This window comes from Ambystoma mexicanum, chromosome 6q (genome assembly GCF_040938575.1).
Source record: "Ambystoma mexicanum isolate Mex_15411 chromosome 6q, UKY_AmexF1_1, whole genome shotgun sequence".
Classification (NCBI taxonomy): domain Eukaryota; kingdom Metazoa; phylum Chordata; class Amphibia; order Caudata; family Ambystomatidae; genus Ambystoma; species Ambystoma mexicanum.
The window spans coordinates 2548649-2575075 of NC_090937.1; the positions used below are offsets into that span (position 1 = coordinate 2548649).

General features: G+C 47.3%; 1 protein-coding gene across 2 annotated transcripts in view; it reads left to right on the forward strand.

Annotated features, from left to right (window-relative positions):
* TSTD2 (thiosulfate sulfurtransferase like domain containing 2) overlaps positions 1–26427 on the forward strand; it is a 784131-nt gene that overhangs the window by 91443 nt on the left and 666261 nt on the right. For both annotated transcript variants that reach the window (XM_069630360.1, XM_069630361.1), the window contains exon 2: positions 7139–7431. In XM_069630360.1, coding sequence (XP_069486461.1) covers positions 7139–7431 — 293 coding nt within the window. The remainder of the gene's footprint in view (positions 1–7138; positions 7432–26427) is intronic.

Below are 26427 nucleotides of genomic sequence, written 5' to 3' on the forward strand. Positions count from 1 at the left end.
ACCTTGTTGAACGCCTTCTCTACGTCTACCGCCAGAATTACGTATTCGGGGTCCTGTCTCTCGTATTAACATGTAGCAGCCTACGAATATTGTCACTGGAATGCCTGTTATGAAGCCTGTTTGGTCTTTGTGAATTAGGTGCGGGAGGCTGTTTTCTATTCGCTTTGCCAGGCACTTCGCTAATATTTTGGTATCTGAGTTTATCAGTGATAACGGCCTATAGGAGCCGGTATCTGGTATTTCCATCTAATTCCTATCGATCGAATGCCTATCCATCGAATTAATTTCGATGGATAATTAGGGTTAGATTTGGGGTTGAGGTTAGATTAAGGGTTAGATTTAAGGTTGGGTTAGATTTAGGGTTAGATTAAGGATTAGATTAAGGGTTAGGGTCGGGTTAGGGTTGGGATAGGGTTAAGGGGGGGTTTGCGTGGGTGTTTGGGGGGAACCCTGCAATATACAATAAACACGAAAATGTTACAAGGAGCTGGCCAGTGCTGAAATTTCAGCAGTGGACAGCTCCATGAAACGTTTTAACGTAAAAAAAATGCATTGAAATGCTATCTTTTCCATTTAAAAGTACATATCCATAGAAACTTGTCCATTCCGATATTCGATAGACCAGTTTCAATGGATATGTACTTTAATGCAAAAGATAACATTTTGATAATCTAGTTTTGATGACTTTCTTACGATGCATTTCAATTTAGATGCATCATTTTCGATGCAAAGACCATAAACCGTAGGAGCCACATGCCTCCGGGTGCCTCCGGCCCTTATGTAAGACTATAATGGTGGCTGCTAACATTGACTTTGGTAGTTGTCTTTGGTTCACCGCCTCTAGTTTAGGTGCTATCCCCTCGATCATATTTTTGTATAGATCTATAGGGATCTCATCGGGACCAGATGCTTTCCCAGGGGAGAGCAAGGAGATTGCGCGGGTGATTTCTGAGGCTGTGATGTGAGCGCCTAGATCATCTAGTTGTTCTGCAAGTACCTTAGGGATACTTATGGAGTCAAGGAAAGCCTCCATATCCTGGGGTGTGCATGTGTTGGTTGCTGTATAAAGGTCACGGTAGCATTCCGCAAATCGTGCTTTGACGTGCTTATCTCCTACCACTAGATTGTCAGTGGCGTCCTTGATGGATGCGATCATCAGTGCAGCTTGCCTTTGTTTTAATGCGAGTGCCGTCCTATGCAGCGGTCTATCACTCTCCAGGTAGTACGTTTGTGACCAGCTTCTGTAGGATTTATGTGCCCTTTCTATAGTGCTTTATCTAAACTCTGTTCTCAGCTTTTTTAGTTGGGGTTGTAGTTGCCCATCTCTGGTCACTTTGTGCCGTTTTTCTAGTACCCTGAGTTCTTCCGTCAGACGGGCTTTCGTTTCTCCCCGTGTCCTACTTTTGTACGACCAGCGCAATATACATTGCCCTCTCAGGAAGGCTCACATCACAGCCTCAGAAATCACCCGCGTGATCTCCTCGCTCTCCCCTGGGAAAGCATCTGGTCCTGATGGGATCCCTATAGATCTATACAAAAATATGATCGAGGGGATAGCACCTAAACTAGAGGCGGTGTTCAGGGAGGCGGTGCACCAAAGACAACTACCAAAGTTAAGGTTAGCAGCCAACATTATAGTCTTTCATAAGGGCCGGAGGGACCCGGAGGCATGTGGCTCCTATGGTTTATGGTCTTAGCATCGAAAATTATGCATCGAAATTGAAATGCATCGTAAGAAAGCCATGGAAACTAGATTTTCTAGTTCTTCCGTCAGACGGGCTTTGGTTTCTCCCCATGTCCTACATTTGTACGACCAGCGCGATATACATTGCCCTCTCAGAAAGGCTTTAAAGGCGTCCCAGCATACATAGGGAGAGTACCCTGGCCCTAAATTAGTTTCCCAAAATCTGTCAATGTCGTCTTGTAGGTGCGCTATTATGTCGGGGTGTTGCAGAATGCATAGGTTTAGCCGCCACGTCCAGGATTTGCGGGCTGTGTCTGGGAGTGTAAGTCGCAGTGTAACCAGGGCATGGTCTGAGAGAGTGAGCGGTAAGATTGCGTAGTCAGTTACTATGTGCATTGAGTTAACTGGGATCATCCAATAGTCTAATCGGGAGTAGCTATTGTCTCAATGAGAATAGAACGTGAAGTCCTGGTGGTTCCCATGGGTGCCTCTCCAGATGTCCTTTAGGTGCAAGCCTATCGTTAGTGCTTGTAAGGTTGCTAGCTTCCGTGGGTTGCTAGACATAGTACCTTGGCGATCCAGGTTAGGGTCCAGAGTTATGATAAAGTCTCCGCCCATTATAGTGAAGTTCCCCATATACTGAGCACATGTTGAGAATGTGCGTGTGAAGAAGGATGGCGTGTCTGTTGTGGGGGCGTATAGATTCAGTAATGTGATCAGGCGAAGATAGATCTGGCTCTGCACCAGTACATACGATATATGATATGATATGATTATTTATAACGCGCTTAATACCCAGAGGTTTCTCTGCGGGCCCGGGGAACGAACCTGTAATGCTCCATGTCATCCTGCTTCCAAGGCGAGCACATTGCCCCCGAGATATCCTCCCAAGACATATCGACCCTCGTTATCTCTGCACGTGTGATGTATCTGGAGTGGAACCTGTTTATGGATCAAGATGGATACTTCCCTTTTCCCTTGATATGGTGAGTGCACTGCGGTGCCCACCCAACCACGCATCAGTTTTTCTGATTCTTTTTTATTGAGATGGGTTTCTTACAAAAAAAATGTTACCTGTAGGTCCCTCGTGTAGTTAAGCATTCGCCTTTGTTTTATAGGGTGTCCCAGCCCTGGATGTTAAGAGTTACCAAGGTGATTTTAGCTATTTTGTATATGTGTGAGTCATTCTATCGCGGAGCCATGTCGGGTCATCCCAGTGGGGGTCTATCTTTGGGTTTGTATGTATCGAGCATGCCCCTTGTCGTATCCCCAAAACTTTCAACCTGAGGGTCAACTCCCACAACAGATTATATCACCAGCTTAAACGGAAACCTACAGAAAACCATGAACAGCAATATTGGGTGGGCCAACCAACCGGCCCTAGCCTAGTACCTGGCCATAAAACCCATATATGGGATCTGTGGGTGCGGACCCATGGGTTGCCCCCCTTTCCCACTGAGGTTTGTTTCATGAATGAAAATGAACACCAGTTGGGGTGTCAGATGGCCGCAGGTCGCAAAGATCGCCCTGATGTGTAGCCCTTCTTTCACCTTCACGATGGATGTATGGAGTAATGTCTTTTTGGTTTTGAGCGTGGGTTTGCAGTTTGCAGGGTTTTTCCTTTGTTGGGAGCTTTAGGGAGTTTCGGGGGCTTTCAGTATCGAGATCGCAAAGCTGATATTCCCCTGTGCGCTTCCTTCGATCTGGGTCCCATCGCCGTGGCCCTCTGCCAGTTTTTTGCCACTTCCCTTTCATCCGTTGCCGCTCCAAGTGGGGGCGGGGGGATGGAATCTGTTCCAGTTGCTTCCGCTGTCATTTTTCTTCGAAGTCTGTTGTTGCCATATTATGTTGTTGCAGAAAACGCCAAGCTGATTCAGGGTGATCAAATGAGTGCCACTGCCTGTCAATTTGGATGCACCATATCGCCAGGAATTTAAGATCATGTCTGTGGTCCGAGGATTTGAGTGCCTCGAAAATTGGATTGAAGTCTTTCCGCCGTCTAGACACTTCCAGCGAGCAGTCATTGTATATTCTGATTTCTGTTCCGTCGATCCGGATTGGAGCCACGGCTCTGTAGGCTTTTAGGGTGGCCATCTTGTGCTGAAAGTTTAGGAGTTGCATGGTTATGACTCTAGGGTGCTCGTTTGGCGCTCGTTTGGTGCTGGTTTGGGGATCGGCGCTCAGTGTACCCTCTCGATGATGAGCTCTCTTGCGTTGGCCAGATATAAGGACTCTCGGAAGAAGTCATATACATATGTTTCCAGGTCTGATGCTTCAGCGTTTTCCAGGAGACCGATCATCCTGAGGTTATTTCTTCGAGATCTGTTTTCTTGGTCCTCGATCCTGTCCCCTAGCCTTTGCACTTCCCAGGTGACCCCATATAAGTGTTGCTGTAATTGCTTGGTTGCTTCAATTGTGTTGTTCGTTGTCTGTCGTTCTCTCTGCTTGGGCAACGAAACAACTCTGTACGTCTTGGAGGTCACGCTTAATGTCTTGAACTGTTGTGTTTGTTTCCTGTGTCCTCTGACGTATTAGTTTAATTTCTGGCCTATCGTCTCGGTAAGCGCCTGGCTGTGTGGCATCAGGGATATCTTTCAGGCCTGGGGTTGGACCGACCTATTGCATGCCTCCCCTTTTTTTTCTGCTGTGCGTGCTGGGGTTTGGAGGGTGTTATCCTGTAGGTTTTCAGGTATTTGCTGTGCAGCCTAGTCTGTCTAAATGGCGTATGGTATGATTCACTTCTTGAGTCTATTTGGTTCGGGGGTTGCAGCTTTTGGTGCTCCCCAACTGCTTTGTGCCGTTGTTTCCAAGGGCAAAATGGTGTGTGTGTTTAATTTAGGGTCTATGCCGAAGCTATAGTCCTCCCTGCCCCGAATGGTAGGCTATTTGTATGCAGCCTTAATGACCAGCGGTATTTTCTTCTTACCCGCCCAACCACATTTGGTTTGGGGTTCATTGCTGGAGTGACAGGGGGAGGTGGGCCCCTCTGTGCAGTTCCGGGGGTATTATGATTTTCTGAGTATTTAGGCGCTGCTGCACGCTTGGGCCCCCTATGCTTCCCCCTGCCCTGCCCGTTGCCTTCTGCATTGCGTAGGAGCGATCATCATGGGAGCATTCCGCAATCCGCTTCGTCTCCCCCCCATCGTCATGTTTGCTGTGAGCAGGGGGTTGTCAGGGGCTCATGCTGCAGTATGTGGTGCACCAAAGCTTCTGGTTCCGCTTTGTCCTGTGCGCGATCGGTGGTGCCTCCTGTGGTCTGTCCATGGTCGGGAGGCGATACACGCTGCAGCTTCGTTAGATGGAGTTGCAGTGCCGGGTATTAGCCGCGGGGCACTTTGTCCCATCTTTGTCTTTGTCACTCAGTGGTTTTGCAAGTGCATCTTGCCTTCTCCCCCTTGCCAGCTGCCACCCCACATGGCTGCCTGTTCCGGGCGATGGCATCCTGCAGTGCTTGATCGTCTGATGGTCCGGTCTTCTCCAGCGTTGTTGGTGCTCAGCTTCCAACACCAGCGCTGAGTTTGTCTGTCGTTTGCACGCCACTTCGTGTCTGCCTTCTGTGAGGGCACAGGCTCCGTTTTCGTATTACGGCCCCTGGTATCGACTCCTGTGTACGATTTTCTTCAGGAATTCGTCCACGCCTTCTCCAAGTATTCCGATTTACGTATCCGCCATATCTAATCAAACAAAGCGTTCTGAAGGGATATCAGGACGCTTAACATAAAACAATACAGCCTATGGCTAATGAGGGCACATCAAGAGTCCCTGCGGTGGCTCGGAAAAAAGGCTACCATTTTCTAAGATTTCACCTAAATGATGTGTCTTTAAACTTTTCCTAAAACGAAGGATGTTTTCTTCTAATCGCAGTTTAATTGGGAGGCTGTTCCACTGCTGCACAGCCAGAACTGCAAAGGATCTGCCCAAACCTGCCTTTAATTTCTGTTTTGGCACAGTGAGCAGACCTTTTCCTGCTGAGCGTAAATGTCTCTGTGGGATGTAAGGCACACATTGGTTCTTGAGGTATTGAGGGGTGTCAATGAACAGGCACCTATGGACAATAGTCATAGCTTTGAAATTCACCCTCTCCTCCACCTTGAGCCGTTCATACCATTGTTAGCTGGTGCTCCATCAGGCCCTCGGCCATTTTACTCGGGCTCTCGAGCCCACCCATCACTGATTTCTATCAATTATTTAACTAATGTGTGTGCATTCATGTGTTTTGCGTAAATTCATGTGTCTCTTACTGCTAATTCCTAGCCTACATTTCGTCCCTCTTCAAAGGAAACGCAATTAAAAAATTAAATATGCTTTTCTTTACTTTTAATGTTTTCAATTTTAATGTTTTAATTGTTTTGTAAGATTTTCTGCTGTGTGTAGGTCTGATAGTAGGGCAACAAAGGTGCAAAAGGTTGTATTTTCTTTTAATTGACTCCCACAAGTTTACACACGTGACATATCAGTATATCTGCCTATCCTGCCCTCTGCACTTCACCCCACAAAGATATATGGAAATCGCTAGAAACAGTTGGACCAGGTAGACTAAATGTGAGTCAGTAGGTGTTGCCGACAATGAAGCAGCAAGTCAGACAAAGTGAAACATTAAGATTGATGCAGTGCGTGAGAAAGGAATGGCAGATACTCCTAAAGGAAAGGGTGTCTGAGAAAAATGGATAGAGACATAAAAAGCAAGGGACCAACTGAGATGGATGGTTATAACGAAAGACAAAAAGAGATTGGAGTTAGTTGAAGATGAAGAGACATAGATTGAATGATTAAAAAAAAAAAGCTGAACATTTCGTAAGCCCCTGATACCAAGAATGGCTACCTAGAGAGGAAGAAAATGGAGATGGCAGTGGTGGGAGGCACATCCTGCTTTTAGAATAGTCTTCCAGACACATTGCATTTCTCTCCATTGCCTCCGAGATGTTGATTTGTGTATTATACTGTAAGGTACACTTATTGTTATATTTCTTGTTTTGTTGTCTGTGTTTTGTTCCTTTCTCCTGTGTGCGCCCTGAGGCCTTAGGGTTAGTTGCGCAATATAAGAATGCAGATAGATAGATAGATCATTCCCTTGATTTACTTAATGGTGCACTGTTTTCTGTTTCCCTCTCACCCCCACAAGACCCCTCTCTTGTCTTTTGATTTTTCACCCGTGTATAGAAGGTATCTAATACATGCCTGACTTTTAGCTCCTGTGTCTGGGTGTGCGTCAATTGATGCGTTTCTCTTTTCTGGAGCAGTGGTACATCAATTGAAAGGCGTCTTCATGATTTGAATCTTCGGCAAATAGCAGGGCCATTGTTTCTCTAGCCTCGTGTGGGCACACAGTCCCTGTTTCAATCCTATGAGTAACTTGACCTTAAGGTTTGTCTGAGGTCCAAACATGATTTTATTGGTATTGTGAAATAGTCAGAAATAAAACGAATATAACAGCACCGTCGTTTTCATTCACAGGCTTTTGCGATATTTGTCAAAGCTCTAGAAACTCCACGAGCGTTACACTGGGGTTGCTGTGAACTTGAGTTCAGGGACTTGATCAGCATCCACAAGCATGTCGCTGCCAAGCACGTGGCGGAGGTTCTGCAACAGACCCGTTCCATTTTGGAGCAGTTTGCCTTGGCTGCGGAAGATGAAGTATTGTGTAACCGGTCCAACTCGGATGAGAACGCCTTGAGCATCTCCGGCGACCACAACGTTTCTTTTACACTACCAGATACAAGTTATATCAGTTTCGTGGACCTTATGAGGTAAAACATTGTTCCTTAAATTGTTACTAAAGCTCAGATTTGTTTGTACCATTCTATCCTCATTTTAGAATCGCTGCTGATGTATTATGTTCACAAGGTGGTCTTATTTTATGTTCACAAGGTGGTCTTATTTATGTGCTCCCCATAAAATCCTAGCAAAGTAGCATACTACTCTAACGTTGGTCGTTTCTGCACTCTCCTGCATTATTTTAAAATGCTTTGTGGACTAATAATGTTTTTGAATTATTTCAGAAATGTTTTGCTGGGAGATGCTTGCGCAATTGGCTTTTCTTATGTGGACAAAAAAGAATTTCAGCCCTCAAGGGGAAAGCTATCTGTTGTGCAAAATTATAGATTGTAACGGAATTTCCTTGATCTTCGGGTCGCAATATTGTCACACCATTTCTTCAGCATTGGATCTTTCATGGATTCACATGCTGTAAATATTGCCTGTCATCAGGGTGGAAACCCCAGTAACCTTAATATAGTAGTTTTCCTATGTAAAAAATGTTGATGCCTTGAGTGTCCCATCGACGTCGCTGTGGGTGCTTTCGGCAGCACCAATGGGATGTCGAGTGTATAGCTCCACACCCTCAACTTCCCCTCAGATTTCAACAGTCTTCCAAACCGTTGGGATTCCTCGTGCTTCTCCCCTGAGAGAATTTCTACATTTACTTGAGAAAACATTTTTTCTTCAGTATTTGCTTTTTCCAGTCTTTCGACGCTGAAAAAGCTCAGCTTAACTCCATTATGGAATATTCAGCATCGAAAAAGTCCTTGTTCAGGCCATGCGAGACCTGTGGCCTGAAGAAAGTATATGAAGGAGATCGGCTATTGTCTGTACCCATCATTCGGCCGATGTATGTGACATCTGCCAAGGGATTCTCGCAAAAGGCCCTTAGGGACAGAAAAAGACGCCTAATTTGTTGGCTCAATTAAGGAGCCTACCCGGCATCGGAGGTTGTCTCATCACGCAATGGCAGGGCAGCCACTCCCTCGGACAAGAGATCGCCTTCACGTCAGAGATCAAAATCGGAGGAACAGGCGACGAAAAACCAGAGGACAGGTGAGGCTAAATATTCTTCCGGCCATGATAAGGCCAAGAATTCATTGCCTCCTGAAAAACCTCTTTCAAGTGGTGAAAAGTCCCACGTAGTCTCTAAGCACTCTTCTCAGGGTACTACGTCAAAGTCGCTGTCGGAGGGTCCAGGCATCCAGATAAGGTGCGTACATGCCTTTTTAGGCATTAAAATCTTGGCAATACAACGGCTTTATACTTTTTCCTGTGTACATTTACACACAAGTTTAGAGCAGATGGCAGTGCACAGGTCAGGTTACTTGACTCAAACCAGAACGCTTCTTTTGATATTTATCTACATGGATGTAATTGTAAGCCATGCCATGGATAACAGCCTCTGAAACAGAATGTATTTTTCTGCAGCCTTTCAAAAAAAATAAACTGCACACTATGCTTAAAGGAATAGTTTATTTCCATTCAGCTTGCTCAAACAGCACTGTGCATATTTATTTCCCTATAGCACTGTGCATATTTATTTCCCTAGCATTTTAGGATTCTATAATTAATAAGATGGAAAACTAAATTGAGAATTAACATTTTGTAACAAATTATGCTTCTTTACCAGTAAAAGAAAACCAGTATTTCAAAATTCTTTTTCAGATTTCCTTTACTGTGCGCATAATCATGCGGAGGCAGATCATTTTTACACTTTTAATTTACACTCTGATTATAAAAACAGTGTGTAAAATGTTGACTATGTGCTGTCTATTTTACATCCATTCACCCTTGCAGTCAATGGGGTACATTACTATAAATGGTCAGTGGCAGCAGTCTTTGCTCAATGGTGCGTGATTGTTATTACACCAATCACAGGTGTTCTAGCCTCCCAAATCTTCAAGACTACAATTAAAACATTCAAAACCTGACTCTCAGGAAGTGCAAGCGCTGTTCAAAAACAAACAAATGAAAGTTACATTTGGAATTGAAATAGAAACTCAGCAAAACCTGTCCCAGTGAAAATCCAGATAGGTATTTAACTTTACGTAGCGCTTCATACATGGTTCGTCCAACATCTAGGCACTGCGATTATTATACCTCAGTCGATAATCAGTTAACTGACCTCTGAAGGATGTTAGCCAATAAGATAGCTCAGCCGGATGAGTACTCGTTGCTGCGATCTGTGCCTGATCTGTAGGTTGCAGGTTCGAATCCCGGCAAGGCCAACTCAGCCTTTCATCCTTTCGAGGTCGATAAAGGAGTACCGACTTCGGTTTGGTGATAATTGTGACAAATATGTTCTACGTACAGTGCTTTGCCAAAAGCGCTATATAAATTACCATACGACTATGAGATTAGATATAGAATTTGGCATGGAGTTCTTGCCTCCCTGCTCTGCTGTATCATAACATTGGCATACCATTAGGTAGCAATAGCTCCAGGAATGAGGACTTTCATTAAACATCAAAAGACAATTCTGCTATCGAACTTCAAAACACACAATGCAATTCATGTTTGCTTTACTATGTAATTGGCTAGGTTTTTGTGTTTTCAACATTTAAATATATACAGGAGTGATCAAGTGGCTAGACCTTAGAGAAATAATGAAAGGTGTATTCTGTCACAATGCAGAAAGCTGCCGCATAATAATGATTTCCATAGTTTTTGCACACGTCGGCTGGATGTTGCATACATTTTACTCTCTTGCAAAGGAGAGAAGTCAATTTTACTGTCTTAAAATCACATTTACTCTGAAAGTTTTAAAATAGGGAGTAAAATACTCTCACCTCAAAATCTTTTCTGGAGCACTGGGAGGGATAAGAGAAAAGGGCTGACACCTGTCTTCGAGATCCACAGACTCATCCCGTAAATCTCTGTCATCGAAAGAGAAGTATAAATCGAGGCCAACATCCTCCTCAACCTCGTTGGCGAAAAAGTCTTCTTCGACAAACACCAAGAAACACTGCTCGTCATCTGGATCGCTGTTTTGTGTCTGGCCCTAAGGGGAAAGCACTAACACTTACGTCTCCCGGGCCCCTTTCGCAAAAAATGAGTAATTAGACTCCGACTAGCAGGAAAAAATACACATACATCATATGAGGTTATAAAACGGCTCATTATAGGCCCTTTATTTATACCATATAACTATACAAACACCAATAAACATAGACAAGTGAAAATATATATATATATATATATATAAGAATATAGGTAACTTCACCATTAGGAAGAAAGCAGAAGAAAACTTAATCTTGGCCACCAGCAACACTGCTTAGTCCCTCAGCAGGTAGGCAAAGAGATCACTCCGTCCAACGGCGTCTGCAGCAGAGCGTCCTCCCTTTCAGCGAGACGGCATCACCCAGGGTTTCAACGTCGAGCTAACTCTCTCCGTAATGCCTTCTCCTTTATAGGGGCATACCACGACCCTTCTCAATTGCATTCTGCTCTCGGTCGAAGAGCAGATCACAAGTTGAAGGGACAGAGGGTGGAAAAATCCAGTTAGAAGTGGAAAAACCCAGCGCCCCTCTCTCTCTCTCTCTCTCTCTCTCTCTCTCTCTCTCATGCATTCCCAGACCCCTTAACATGCACCTGCAGTGTGCTCTGACTCCCTTTCTGTATTCGTCCTTCAATGGACAATACAATAACTATTCTCCGCAGTTAGTCCACTCAGATAATGTTTATACGACTTTGCTCTGTTTTCTCTGTTAATTGCTCATTCTGTGAGGCCCAGGGAAACGCAGACTTTGAGTGTTCAAAATGGCTGCGCATCAACGCCATGTTATTCTGGTTCGCATTTTTCACACTATCATTACATTTCCACAGGTCTTCTTCCGGACACAAGTCTTCCTCAAAACACCACATGGCGTCCAAGCCGTCGTCTACGTTGACGACAGTCTTGGCTCCATCAACCTCGTCGACTACATCGTTGACTACGATCACGATGATGACCATTCCGTCGACAACCACCTCGTCAACGATGAAGAAGAAGTCCCCAGCGAAAAATATGCGTACATCGTCTACTGGGCCGGAGTGTTCAGAAATTGAGACAGAAGTACTGTCCCCCAGACATATATTAAAAAACCCACCTGGGCCCACGGTACTCGACCAACTTCCTTTGGAAAGGTCTCCAACTGTATTACCTGAAGAGATTCTACAGCACAAAATCACATCAGATTTCGAGGCACTTCCTTATGATTGTCAAGCGGTTTTCAAATCAGATCCTGAGGAAAGAGGTTCACAGGCACCCATTCAAGATCCTTCTGTGTTGGGCCTGCAGCGAAGATCTCAAACACCTTCTTTGCCGTCGACATCAGCAGACATAGGAGGTATTCCATCACAGTATCCTCTCTTAAACCCTCATTCCTTACTATTCATGCAAGTCCTGTCCACTCTTCAGTCTCTACTCGGTCAACTGTATGCCAGACTTCCCCTGCCTCAGGTTCCAACAATTCAACCATATGGAGACCCACAGATTACCCCTTGACCGAAGGACACTTCTAATTATCAAGACCAGGGCACTCGCCCTAGAAGGCAATCCCCTTCCATGAACTGGTAGACACTGATTCCTGAGAAGAGAAGACACATGGGATACTGACCCAGACCAGGATGCGCCAGGTAGTCCGGCTCAGCCATCCCCCCACCCCCGGACGACATAGGAGCATTTCACTCCATGATGGCGAAGGCCTGCCAAGAGTTCGCCCTAATTCCAGAAGAAGAAAAGGATTGCTTCTTCTTTGATCATATGGGAAAGAGGAAAAAGGCTGTCTTTTCCATTGCAATCCTTGATCATGTGTGGCAGGAAGGCCTCTGCACCATGATGAAGCATCCCTTCATCGAACCGGCATTGAAAGTTCAATTAGAAAAGAAATGTAAGGCTCCAGAGTCCACTCCTAAATGCCTTACATCATAACCAATGCCAGAGTCTGTTGTATCAGCTGCAGCTAGCTGGAAAGCACACACACAGCATAAGTGTGCTACTCCCCCAGACAATGACAATCGCAAGTTGGATGCCTTTGGAAAGAAGGTACTTACCATTGGGGCAACAACTGTGAAAGCAGCGAACTCTTTAGACATTGTTGCACGATACGACTGGGAAATGTGGCATCGTTTAGCCCCAATATTAGACCACCTGCCAGAACAGCAAAGAAACGAGGTTATGCTGTTGGTGCAAGAGGGGGAAGAGGCATCAAATCATAGCATAAATATAGCTGTAGACCTGGCCGAAACTGGCTTTAAACAGATCAACAATGGAGTGGTTCTCAGATGCCAAGCTTAGCTTCGCTGTACAGATTTCCGCAAAGGGGTGCAGCACAAGGTAGTGGATATGCCGTGCAAGGGCGAAACTCTTTTAGGTGAAAAGATAGACGAAGCTCTTAAGGCCATGAAAGCTGATTCAGACAGAGCTAGATCACTTACAACTCTGCAAAGCAAAAGATGCTTTCACCCCTTTCGTTCTTTTCATGGAGTCTCAGGAAACTCCAGATTCTCAGGCTCTAGGGACAACAAAGGCTACAATTGATCTACATATTATTCACAAGGTTACAAGTGCAACTTCCAATCTACCCAGCGCAGCAGAGAGTACCAGAGACAAAGAAAGCATGGATCTTCCTCCTCCCAGAGAAGCCGTCAAAATAAAACACAGCAATGACTGCCACAAGGGCAGTCAAATAGGAGGAAATGTGGCATCCAACCTCAACAAGTGGCGTTCTTTAACAGACGGATGGGTACTAGATGCTAACCAGTACGGCCACTTGTTGGAGTTCAAACGTCCGCAATTTCCCATCCCACCGATAAAGGCGTCTGTCACACCTTCATGTCTTGCGGCGCAAGGTGCGTCTCACGATAACAAAAAGGGCCATAGAGAAAGTACCTCTCTCAGCAAAGGGAAAGGGCGTGTATTCAAGATTCTGTACGGTAAAAAAAAAACAGATGGAAAATGATGCACGATTTTAGATCTTCAGGTGCAAAATAAAAATTCAAGATGATAACGTTGCAAGAGGTGATAAGAGCAGTGCAGCCGCAAGAATTCTTGGCATCCTTACACCTCAAGGATGCATATTTTCATATACCAATTCACCCACAGCACCAAAAATACCTCAGGTTTGTAGTGGGCGACAGCCATTTCCAATTTCAGGTTCTCCCCTTTGGCTTAAAATCAGCATCCAGGACAATTTCCAAATGCCAGGCTTCAGTAGCAGCTTTCCTCCGGGGACAAGGCCATCACGTTTACCCATACTTGGACGACTGGTTGGTTCGGGGAACAACTTACCAACAGGCGTTATTGTCTCTCAACAGGACAGAGATTCTACTCCAACGATTGGGATTCGCCATCAAATACAGCAAATCCTGCTCCACTCCCTTAAAGAGCTTGGTCTTCCCGGCAGCACAATTCCTAACAAACCACAATCTGGTAAAACCCTCTGCGGAAAGAGTGAAAAAGCTTCTAGCTCTAGCAGGCTCATTTACACCAAACAAAACCATTGTGGTCCGCTCTTACATGGCTCTCCTGGGAACCATGTTGCATTCCTCTGATTCCCAACTGTCGCCTACACATGCACCCAGCACAGAAATTCCTTGCAAACAGGTGGTCCCAAATCCAAGGCTCTTGGTCGGAAAAGGTAATCATCTGCCGGCCACTGGCAGACACTCTAAAATGGTGGACTCACCCCTTCAAACTTCCAATATATTGTGACCCATGCCTCCCAAATAGGATGGGGTGCTCATTTAGACCAGCACCAAGTCAAGGGCCTCTGGTCACCCACAGAAACCTTACTGCATATCAATGTCCTAGAACTGCGGGCAGTACATTGGGCTCTCAAATTCTTTCTCCCCCTCGTCCAGGGCTTGGTGGTGCGTGTACTCACCGACAACACAACAATGTTCTACCTACAGAAGTCGGGGGGACACGCTCAGAAGTCTTATCCCAGGAAGCACAAACCACCTGGAAATGGGCCATCCAGCACAACATACAAATCCTAGCCTTCCACCTACCAGGGATACAGAACAAACAGGCAGATACCCTCAGCAGGGACTCCTTCCAAACAAACGAGTGGCAACTGAACAGCTCCCAGGTAGCAAAGATCTTCGTGAAATGGGGCCTTTGACCTCTGGACCGTTTTACCAGCCCCGAAAACAAGCAATGCCAGCCGTTCCCCAGCAGGATCCCACATCCGAACTCACGGGGAGGCGCTTTCTCTTTCCCTTGGAACGGACTGTTTGCCAACACGTTTCCTCCCTTTCCTCTCATGAGGAAAATTATACAAATGATTTGCAAGGCTCCCTTCAAGGTCATCCTGATGGCCCCCTTTTGGCCCAGCCAGACCTGGTTCTCCGACCTGCTTCATCTCGCAGTGGACAATCTGATTCACCTAGGATCTTCTGCCTAAGAACAAAGGGATGATATTACATCACATTCCAGACTCCCTCAAATTGGCAGCATGGCCCCTGCCTACTCTGAATTCGAAAATCTAAATATCCCTCAAGACTGTTGTTGCATCTCGGCGGCTGCAAGTGCTCCATCCATCATCATCTCATATGGCCAAAAGTGGAAGAGATGTTGTGCTTGTTGTACACAACAACTTGATCTACAGCCATTAGACATAACACCTCATCAACTCCTTCCTTATCTTTTGTTGTTAGCTAAAGGTCTAGCAGTGGCTTCTATCAAGGTTCACTTGTCAGTGACATCAAGATTTACACGTAAAAGAAAATCTAACCCACTCTACAGTGACGGATTAATCAAGCATTTCTTTAAGGGCCTCTTTCAAACCCCCCACCCCTCCCGCCCCTCCCCCAAGGAAAAGGATTCCTCCTGTATGACGTCTTCACCTAGTTCTAGCAGCCCTTATGAAACCTCCTTTCAAGCCCATGTCAACAGCCAACGTCAGGTTTCTCACTTGGAAGGTGTTTTTTCTGGTGGCCATTACGTCTTCTAGACGGGTGTCGGAACTCCAGGCCTTGGTCATTGATCCACCCGCATTTAATGCCTACGATTCCATCGGAATTTCATAAAAATGCAGCTATCACTCTTCTAACCTTTTTTCCAAATGCCTCTTCTCCAGCAGAAAACGCTCTGTTAAGAGACCATCGAAGTATTACTTCGACCGCACGAGATTGTTTAGATCCTCAAATCAGCTCTTTGTGACCTTTGGCCCTTCCAAAAAGGAACAGGGTATCTCACAATGGGTGGCTTCAACAATATTTTTCTGCCACGCAACGTCCCACAGACCATTACAATCGGCTCCCAGAGCTCATTCCACAAGGTCCACTGCGGCCTCAGCGGCTCTATGGTCGGGGGGGGGGTACCCATCAGGAACATTTGCCAGGCAGCAACATGGGTAGTGCCCCACGCTTTCACCAGGCATTACTGCTTACATCAGCAACATGCCGAAGATGTGCAAATGGGATGGGCAGTCCTCCAACGACTGTTCCAGTAAGGTAAGGCCTGCAGCCTCCAGGTTTTTTTCCTGGTTTATACCTTAAGGTTGTATGCTTTTGCTTAAAGTTCATGTTTACTTAAGGTTTACTTCCCGTTTGCCTGATGTACAACTCCAAGCATTTCTACTGCTACAAAATCTATTCACAGCTTGTCCATGAAAGATCCAATGCTGGTGAAAGGAGTAGTTTCTTACCTGTAACTCCATTTCTCCAGCATTGGTATCTTTTATGGATTCACATGCGCCCTCCAGCCTCCCCCCTCAGGCAAACATTCTTTTAGGATACCCTCCTTTTGGAGAGGTTAAAATCTGAGGGGAAGCTGCGGGGGTGGAGCTATACACTCGACGTCCCATTGGTGCTGCCAAAAGCACCCACAACGACAGTGATGGGACACTCGAGGTATCAATGTGTTTTCCATAGGAAAACTACTATATTAAAGTTACCAGGGTTTCCCAGCCTGACGGGGAATATTCACTGCATGTGAATCCATGAAAGATATAAACGGTGAGAAATGCAGTTAAAGGAAAGAAACTACTCCCATCTAGGCCTTCCTCACTATCTCCCCAGTACTCCTCGTCTCAACCATAGCCCCCAAACTTAATCGCACACCTTCTGACAGCCTGTGGTGTTTAAACGTGTGTTTTTTCTTTTTCTCGAATAACAGACGCATTTTGATGGTTGGTCGAAATGACACGTTTCGGGGAACAAATGCTTTCTCACATCTGTGCCAGTTTTGTATTGTTTCACATGATGCAGGCGGATTCCATAGGGATTTTGTAATGGCTGTCACTAATACAGATGATTCCTATATGCAGCGTTTAAAGCATGGGAGCCCGGGCAGTTCAGCCGAGCATAAAAGGTTAATCTCCAATTAATTCCCTTTGATGATTGAATTTTGTATACCACTTTTAATTATTTTGTACATTCTAAAATGTAGACGTGATTACAGGTAACATTAGCATAGCATTGTGGGATTAGGTCTGGTGCAAGTATTGAAAATGTGCCCTTGTTTATCTCACCAAGAGAACTAGCAGTTCTCCAGCATGGGGTCTGGCATGGATTCACATGGTCATGAATATTCCCCGTCATCAGGCTGGGAATCCTCAGTAAAGAAAAAATCAGTATCAGTTTCGTTTCTGATCACTGATCTCTGCGTCATACTGACCACAGCCAATGACTGCCATCTCCCTAAGCCCCGCCTCTGGCAGCCATCTTCAGATTTTTACTGCACGTTCAAGTGTTGGGAGTCCTCGTGCTTAGCTCTCGAGCTTTTACTGCGTGTTTCGCGCTTTTTCAGGTGAATTTTCAAATTTTTTCGGTTAATCGAGCCTCAAGCTGCACCGTTTCTACTCCCGTTAACGGGTACCCGTTGCGGGATTTTCCTACGCCCCTCAAGGGTGAAGATTTCGTCGAATCAACCTCTTGGAGGATTCCAGAAGATTTGCGGCCTACTTCGAGATGGCCCAGGACGTGAGGTCGTCACCCGGACCCAAGCTGTTTCGCAGCTGCCCTGGATGCGGGCTGCAGAATGTGTTTAAGGAGAACGAACATTCGCGATGCCTCTACTGTCTTCATGGGGACAAGACTCATGTGGAGAAGGACTGCCAGTTCTGCAAGAACTTGTCGGAGCGGACCATGAGGGACCGTCGATCTCATCTCGCCAGCTGGTTCGAGAAGGGCTCAACGGGTGAGAAGAAGAAGAAAGGGTCCGAGTGGGCTTCTAAATCCTGTGCAGGCGCCCCGGCGACGGGGGCCCAACACCAGGCCAAGCGCTGCTAGTCCGCTGGCTCCGGGAGCGCCGAAAGGTCGGGCTCTTCGGTCGCCAGGCAGGGCGCACCTTCCCCGGCACCGTCAACCACGAGCCGGCGCTCCGGTTCGGGGAAGAGGAAGTCCGAGACCCCAGGTAAGCTTCGGGAGAAGCCCCGTCTGATCTCGGGAGATGGGGAGCGAGGCGTCGCCCCTCCCCCTAAGGAGAAGGCCCAGGACGCACCTAAGGTAGTGAGGGCCCCTACCCAGCAGGCAAAGGCCTCTATCGAGGCGATCGCGGTGACTCTGGCCAAGCCGGCAGAGACCCCGCCAGCGGAGACTGCCGCCGGGACTAGAGTTTCCCTGCCGCCAAGGAGGGAATCCTCTTTTCAGCCCATCGTCATGGCCGCCATGATGGAACAAAGGGGGGGGGGGGGGGGGCACGGTAGCCTGCTCGAGCTCGGAGTCAGCCTCGGAGGAGGAACTGACCAAGGTCACGAGAAATCTCGAAGTACAATTCGAGAAGGTTCGGTCCCGCAAGGAAGATCCTCGGGAGATAACCGAGGAAGACGACGATGGCGAGGAAGAGCAGCCTTCCCTTCCGGCGCAGCCGGAACCTAGGCCTCAGGATAGCTCGGTGGCCATTTTGTCTGCGATCCGGTCCTTATGCTCTGAGATAAGGACGAGATTACCACGGCCCAGGCCGGAGGACCCGCAACCTGGCCCGTCGGGAAGTCCTCAGAACAAACGACGGAGGACCCAACCCTCTCCTCCGCTCGCCCCGTAAGGCCTGCAGTTCCCTCCTCATCCTCCCACGAGTCGGGAGATGACGGTGCGGTGGGCTCGACGAGGGGTTCTGAAGGCGACGTCGACGGAACGGGTCTCCCGTCGCACGGGCATCTCCGCCCGACGAGATTGGCTCATTCCACGCCATGATCGCCAGGGCGTCCGAATTGTTCCAGCTCTGCCCGGAGGAGCAGAAAAAGGAAGGTTTCCTCTATCGGCGCCGGGAGGCCAAGAGGAAGACTGTCTTCGTGGTGCCTCTAATCGATGACATCTGGGAGGAGGGCCTGTCGGTACTCAAGAACCCCTCCACGACACCAGCCAAACGGGACCGGTACGAGAAGAAGTAGCGGGTCCCCGAGACCGCTCCCCTGTGCCTCAGGTCCCAGCCAACGCCAGACTCGGTCGTCTCGGCGGCGGCGAAGAAGAAAGCGGCGGGGTCAGGAGCCTCAACGTCGAATTCCCCTCCGGACGGTGAGGGAAAGAAGTTGGACGCCATGGGGCGACGGGTCATTTCGTCGGCGGCGATGACGATCAAAGCGGCCAACGCCCTGGCGATCGTGGCCCGTTGCATACTTCCACGTTCCCATCCTCAGAAGTCACCGAAAGTTCCTCAGGTTCGTCGTCCAGGGACGCCACTACCAATTCAGAGCACTGCCGTTCGGATTGAAGTCGGCCCCCAGGGTATTTACCAAGTGCCTGGCACCGGTGGTGGCGCAGCTGCACCTGCAGGGGATTCACGTCTACCCCTACCTGGACGACTGGCTCATCCGCTCAAGGACGAGGGAACTCGCCGTCGAACACACTGCGAGGACCGTCCAGCTACTCACAGACCTGGGATTCGCCATAAATTACCCAAAGTCCCACCTGGTGCCGTTGCAGGTGGCCCTGTTTCTGGGAGCGAAGCTCGATACAGTGAGGCGCCTGGCGGCACCGTCGGAAGAACGGACGAAGACCATTCTGGGCAAAGTGCAGCGCCTGCTAGCCACGTACGTGGCCAGGGTGAGGTCCATCAAGTCCCTCCTGGGGATGATGTCCTCTTGCATCTACCTGGTGCGCCTTTGCAGACTACGGATGCGCCCTCTTCAAGAATTTCTCGACGCCCGTTGGATGCAAGCGACGGGCACCTTCAAAGACAGGGTCCCCCTCAACGAGGGGTTCCGGCGGGCGATTCAGTGGTGGGGCGTTCGAGCGCACCTCACGCCGGGCAAGGACTTTCAGACGCCGGCGTACCAGGAGACAGTGACTACGGACGCTTCCCTGGAAGGTTGGGGCGCCCACACCGGAGATCTCCATGCAAGAGGCCTCTGGCTCCCGGAGGAGAAGCTCCTGCACATCAACATCCTGGAACTCCGAGCCGTGTTCTGGGCTCTCAAATCGTTCCTCCCGTCGCTCAAGGGCAAGGTGGTGCGGATCTTCACGGACAACACCACGACAATGTTTTACATACGGAAGCAGGGAGGTACCAGATCCCCAGCCCTATCCAATGAGGCACAGGATCTGTGGCACTGGGCGGTCGCCCAGGGGATGTTCCTGGTTCCCTTCCACCTGGCAGGAGAAAGAAACACCATTGCCGACTCGCTCAGCAGGGAGCTGCGCGCGTGTCACGAGTGGGAGCTGCGCCAGAATCAGGTGGATCAACTCTTCCGACGATGGGGCAAACCCCAAATCGACCTGTTCGCAAAAGCGACCAGCTCGAAGTGCCAGAGGTTCGCCAGCAGGTTTCCCCAGCCGAGAAGCATGGGCGATGCGTTCTCGTTCCCCTGGGACGGCCTATACCTGTATGCGTTCCCTCCGTTGCCGTTGCTGCTTCGACTCATCAACCAGCTCAAGAGGTCCCGGTGCAGGATGATCCTCGTCGCACCGGCGTGGCCGAGGCAGATCTGGTTCCCAGACCTTCTGGACTTGTCAACGTCCCCATCCATCAAGCTGTCGGCGGACGCGGATCTCCTCTCCAGAGAAGGAGGCGCCATCTTCCACCACGACCCGGCGTCGCTGAACCTGTTTTCTTCCCGTCTCCTTCGTCGCCGGCCGAGAGGACTTTGCACTCGCTGGATGTGGCTAGAGCGCTGAAGTTCTACGTGGACCGCACAAAGAGTTCTGGAGGACATCACAGCTGTTTGTGAACTTCGGACCTGTGAATCCAGGGAAGGCTCTCTCGAAGTCTTCTATTTCCAGATGGCTCTCCGGCTGCATCATGCACTGCCACCGGTTGGCCAACCGACCACTGCCAGGCCGTCCGAGAGCCCATTCGACCGGAGCGATCGCTGCTACTGCGGCGTTCCTATCTGGTGTGCCCCTGCTGGACATCTGCAGGGCTGCGACGTGGAGGTCGACGCACACCTTCACGAGATCGGGATTCCAGGGAGGAGTCCAGGGTCGGCCAAGCAGTGCTGCGCAACCTGTTCGCTTAAGGTGAGCCTGGTGAGGAGGTAAGAGACGCTTAATGTTGAGTTGTTGTATTGCTTAATGTTGAGCCTGTTGCCACCTCCCGTGGTTGTGCATGTGTGTACTGCTATGTATTCTTATATTCATGAGCATGTGAATCCATGCCAGACCCCATGCTGGAGAAGGAACAAGTTACTTACCTGTAACTGTTGTTCTCCAGCATGGGTCTGGCATGGATTCACATGCGAACCCTCCCGCCTACCCCTCTGCGGCTCTTCACTTGGTCATACTGCCACTTCACGTGCTACCAAATCTGAAGATGGCTGCCAGAGGCGGGGCTTAGGGAGATGGCAGTCATTGGCTGTGGTCAGTATGACGCAGAGATCAGTGATTGGTTACTACTACGAAAGACAGATCAGAAACAAAACTGATACTGATTTTTTCTTTACCGAGGATTCCCAGCCTGACAACGGGGAATATTCATGAGCATGTGAATCCATGCCAGACCCATTCTGGAGAACAACAGTTACAGGTAAGTAACTTGTTCCTTCTCATTGAGGGAAGGCTTGCAGAAACATCTGTGGTGGAAGTATGGTGTATACATAAGTGAGCAGCTATACCGATCTCGTTGATGGGCTTTGTGCATTTCACTGATGGAACCTCACCTCACTGATGATGTTTTTGGATCTCGCTGAAGGGAGCCTGTACAGGTCACTGAGGGGAGCTCGAGTATCTTACTCAATTGCTCAGTCATCTCTTTCAATCTCTCTTTTTCAATTTCTGCTGCTTCCCACCTGTACTCGATTTCTTTGTACTCTTAAAGACCATTCCCCAGGCACGGGGCCATTGTTTCATGCTCATTGTGCTTTGGCGAGCGTCATCTGGGCATAGCCACAGTCATGCCAAAGTCAAAAGTTGGTATGTTTACTACACCAAGGGAATAACCGAATGTCCTGTCCGCTGCAAAATGCTCAATCTGCCCGGGGCATGGTTGCAGGTCATACCCAGCAGGCACCTCCATATTCAAAGTTCCCAGGCCATGAACTGGACACGGTCTCTTCTAGTCAGTGACCACTGTTCTTAGACGCATATTGATTCAGTATGCCATTAAAAAGTTACACCAGCATTGATTTTCATTCTGGCGGAAATGCTGGAGTTCCCTATGGGGTTGGCCTGCTGTATGCACTAGTATAAAGCAGGTGGACCCCATTGGCATCGATTGTAAACGCTGCCTGCCATCCGCGCATGGCAGGCAACTGTTACAATTAAACACTGCCCGACTTGTAAGCATGTTTTTGTTAGCAGATGCTTGCTCAATTGGATTTTCTTATGTGGAAGACATGGCCATCCCAGATATCGGCACCACTGGATGACTAAAAGTAGAGCATTTGAACACAACTTAATTTGCTTTTAACCTTCAGCTACTTGGAGGCCCAGAGGTCACTGGAAATATTGTTTTTTTTTTTTTTAAGCTAATTAGACGTTTTAGCTGTTATCATTGTCAAGGTTCCTCGGTTTAAATTGAGTTGGGTTGGTGGTCGGCCATTTTCAGTAGCCGCTGCCTCACTGTGGAATTTTCTCTCTGGCTTTTTGGGCAGTGGATGACTACTTGTCTTTCAGGCGCTCTCTCAAAACGTACTTGTTTTAGCCTCTCTTGCTTATCGTCCTACGTTAGCGCCAAGATGCCCTGAGGCGTATGGTTGCACTTAACATAGCTTGGTGTAAAATATTATCTTGATTAGCTTTGTAGTGCTGCTGTGTAACGGGCAGCAGAGGCGTTGCTAGGGAGTGCCTGAGGGGGCTATAGCCCCGGGTCTTTTGGTTGTAGCCCCGGATAGAAGCTCAAGAGCTTCAACCAAAAGGCTAGCTAGCCCTGAGTCCTGACAATCCTGACTTTAGTGTAGCCCCATATCTTTTCCAGACCTAGCAACACCCTTAACAGGCAGTATACTGAAAGTTCGTCTTTTGGGAACCACAAGTAAATGAACATGCACTCATTTCTATCCTCTAGTAATTAAGAGATCTGCCCCAACAGAAGAGGAAATCAAAACAATGCTCTTCATTACTAATATCAAATCCAGTTCTCCTTCTGTGACATGTTGCTTTTGGAAAAACGGTACAACATTTTCTCTTTTTACCTCGGGCGGCTTTGCTTCTTGAGAAATGATGAAATTAAATGAAACGTTTTATTTAAATCAGGCTCATACACAAGTGTTTCAGGGCGTGACCAGACAAAAAGGGAGGGGGAAAAGGGGAGAACAACAAAACAACGACCTTACTAGGCCCAGTGACATTAAGAGCACGCAAGTGCATGGGGGAAGGAAAAAGGGAGGAAGAGGAAAGTGCGCCACAGAGGAGAGAACAGAATAAATAATAATATGTAAAAATAAATAAATGAAGGCGACAAACGATGGTAATACAGCCAACAAGTGGCAAAGTGCTAGGTTAGTCAGATAGGATGTATCAGGTTCAGTACATGTGTTTTGCTTATAAGCGAGTATATAACTAATAGAAAAACATAACTGGAATGAATAATAAAACCTACATGTCATGGAACAGGATGAGATCTCTGCTTGAGTAAAGTAACTTGTTTGACACCCTTATTAAAGCAGGATATTAATTCGAAATGGTTAGCAGATTTGCCTCGTACTATTTGTACCAGAAACTTGTGCTGCTAATATGAAGGTTGAATGATGCAGGCATGTCAAATTGCACTATTCATGGAATTAAATGTTGAGCCCTCCCTGCATTCTGTCGTGTAGTCCTATCTGTGTCACTTTATGAATGTCGCAATCTCTAAAGAGCTCATACCCAACATGACCCCAAAACAGAAAGCTTATCATGTTTATTTGTATTATTTATGTAAAGTGTTAGTTTACATACAACTTTTATCCACTCATTTTAACTTGATATATACAAATACATCTTACAAAGCTAAATCAATTGACCTCATTCTAACGCATCTTGAACAGAATATCAAATACACAATGAGGTGCCTTTTTGAGGCCCCCATATTGTAAATTGAAGCGTTAAAGACCAGCGTAGTACTGTCTAAGCGTGCAGAAGTAAGACTCCGACACGGAATGGTCATTGTGGTTGGCATAAACATCTATTCCATTGATAAAATAAAAAGAAAACCCTATCTTGTCCTAACTCTTAAGAGGGATTTCCATGACTCAATCAAAATTATCAATGTTACAGTCAGGATGCCAAAACAAGAGTTCACAGTCCCATGGCAGAATCCCAACTCTGTCCCTCACACTCTGTTAAACTAAATTAAAATAAGGATGTCTTTCTAGTCCAGAGGAATGGCTCCCTTCACCTGGACAAAAAAAGGGCAGTTTCTTTTGCCCAACTGGCCCTTCTTAGGCTTCCTCAGACTGTGATGGGGCTGTGACCCTGGTTGACACACCTAGTTCCCTTCTATAGGCACTGCGATGAAGGATGCTTCTCCAGACTCGGGTAGGACCCTGCCTCCAGGCACTGCAACGAATTAGAGGAGTTTGGTTGCTTTCCAAAACTTTGCAGGGTTTATGACCCTGGTTGATAGACCTGGCTCGCCTTTCTCTCAGGTCTCTTAGGCTCCTACACAGACTTGGTTTACTCTCCTGCCAAGTACTGTTCTCATTTATTATTTTCACAATTCTCTTTGCCTCTCCCCTCTTAATTGACAGCCCTGGATTGTCTTCCCTCCAAGGACTGCCACAAGGAAGAGTATGTATCCTTGTTGTGCGATATGTCCTTTTCAGGTAAGGTTCCCAGACCCTACTCTTTATTATATTGCTTTGCTCATACTTCTCTTAATGTCCCATAGGGGTTATCCCCTCTTCCCCACTTTTCTTGTGCTGTTGACTTTAGGGTTCTTTGTACTTTCTGGGGACCCCCAACCATAGACTCAGCTACCCAAATACCTTAAGGATCGTAGCTGCAGCCCTACGGTCGGTTGTGGGTTTACCCATTCCTCTCTTCGGTGCAGCGGCTCTCTGGGGCTCTTCCCGGTATGCCTCCTGTCCCTGTTTGGCATGGAACTTGTAGTTGGACCACATGGTCCTGCAGTGCCACACTGCTTGTGCTCTCTCCAGCCAGCCTTCTTGTTCTCTGGCCGTGTCCCCAGGACATCAGGCTGCTCGCGGTTCCGTGCCCTGGTCTTCCCCTGCTATTGTGCATGGTGAGCATTCACCACACTCTTAGTTCCTCAAAGGAGGATCTGACATGCAGGTAAGTCCATTGTTAGTTTTTATGTTGGTATTCAGTACGGTTTGTAGTTGAAGACTAGACCGTTCAGGTAGGTTCTTTTGTTTCATCCTTGCGGATCTGCACTTCTTCGTCACAGTCCTTTTGCTTGGATCTTCATGGCAACTACCTCCACTCTTCCCCGTCTCAGTCCTGTTTACTTCCTGAGTTATACAGAAGTATGCTGCATAGTAGGGGAGGGGTAGAGAGAGGGGTTGAAGGAGAGGTGTAAGTGTTGGGCAGATATCGCGTTCTCCCAGAATAGTCGTCACTGGTCCTATAGGTGGTTTCCCCTCCCATTGAATCCACACGCTGGCTACCACCCCTAGGGCGACTATCGAGTAGTGGCCTCACCTCCCTGGCCTCATGGGAAGGGTTCTCCCCCCACCCTGTGGAAGCAGTGATGACACCCTGGGTTTCGGCACAACTGTTAAGCCTGTGTTAACCGCCATTCACCCTCTGGGTGATTTTTCTTTATTTTGGAAGGCGGAACGGAAGTTATGTTTCCACCTCCTGTTTTCCTTCTGCCTTCAAAAACAACTTTCTTTTATGCTAGCATGAGATTTTCATGCTGATGTAAAACCAATGATTTCCTAGGAATATGCCTGCTTTTTGCTACTGCAAAAAGCAGGCTACTGCAAAAAGCAGGCAGATGGTATAGGAAATCATTGCAAGCACTCCCTGCCATGAAGACACCCATGAAGACATGGCAGGCAGCATTTACTCTATTTGCACTGCTGAATTCAAATGACTACAATCAACAGGAAGGGTCCTGTTTGCATCTTACTGCAAATGTTAGCGGTGACTTTTGGGAAATTTACTCACATGAGCTCCATTTTCTTTTCAGGTTAAACATTGTTCTACAATGCAAATTGATAACTCATTCAGTTCTTTCCAAAACCTTACAGTAGTCAACTAGAGGCACAATTGGCTTCCACTCATACAGCGTATCCAAAAATCTTCTGATTAAAGAGTTCCTATGTCACCAACAAATTTGCCAAAAATCTTTTGCCTACCTAAATTTTGCCTGAGTTGATCTTCGGGCAGAAAATACACAAGTGTTTAAGTGTTCCTAAAGTTCTCGCTTCCTTACAGACACAACAATTTTTCAAAATGTTGCCATTTGTAAAGTGAGGACCCACTACCCCGCTAGTCTCTAAAGGTTTAATTTGAAATCTAAGAAAGATAGGGAACGTCTCATTATCAGGAAACAATTGAATATAAAGCTGTAAATACATAAAAGTTGGCAAACACGTATATTATTCTTGCAACAAAGATAACTTGGCTAGCTGGGAGAAATGTTGCCCCCAATCCTATACGTAAGCCTTGCGAGATTTGAATTTGAACAATCATTGGATCGTTAAGATCCCATATGAACTCCTTGTCCCTAACGA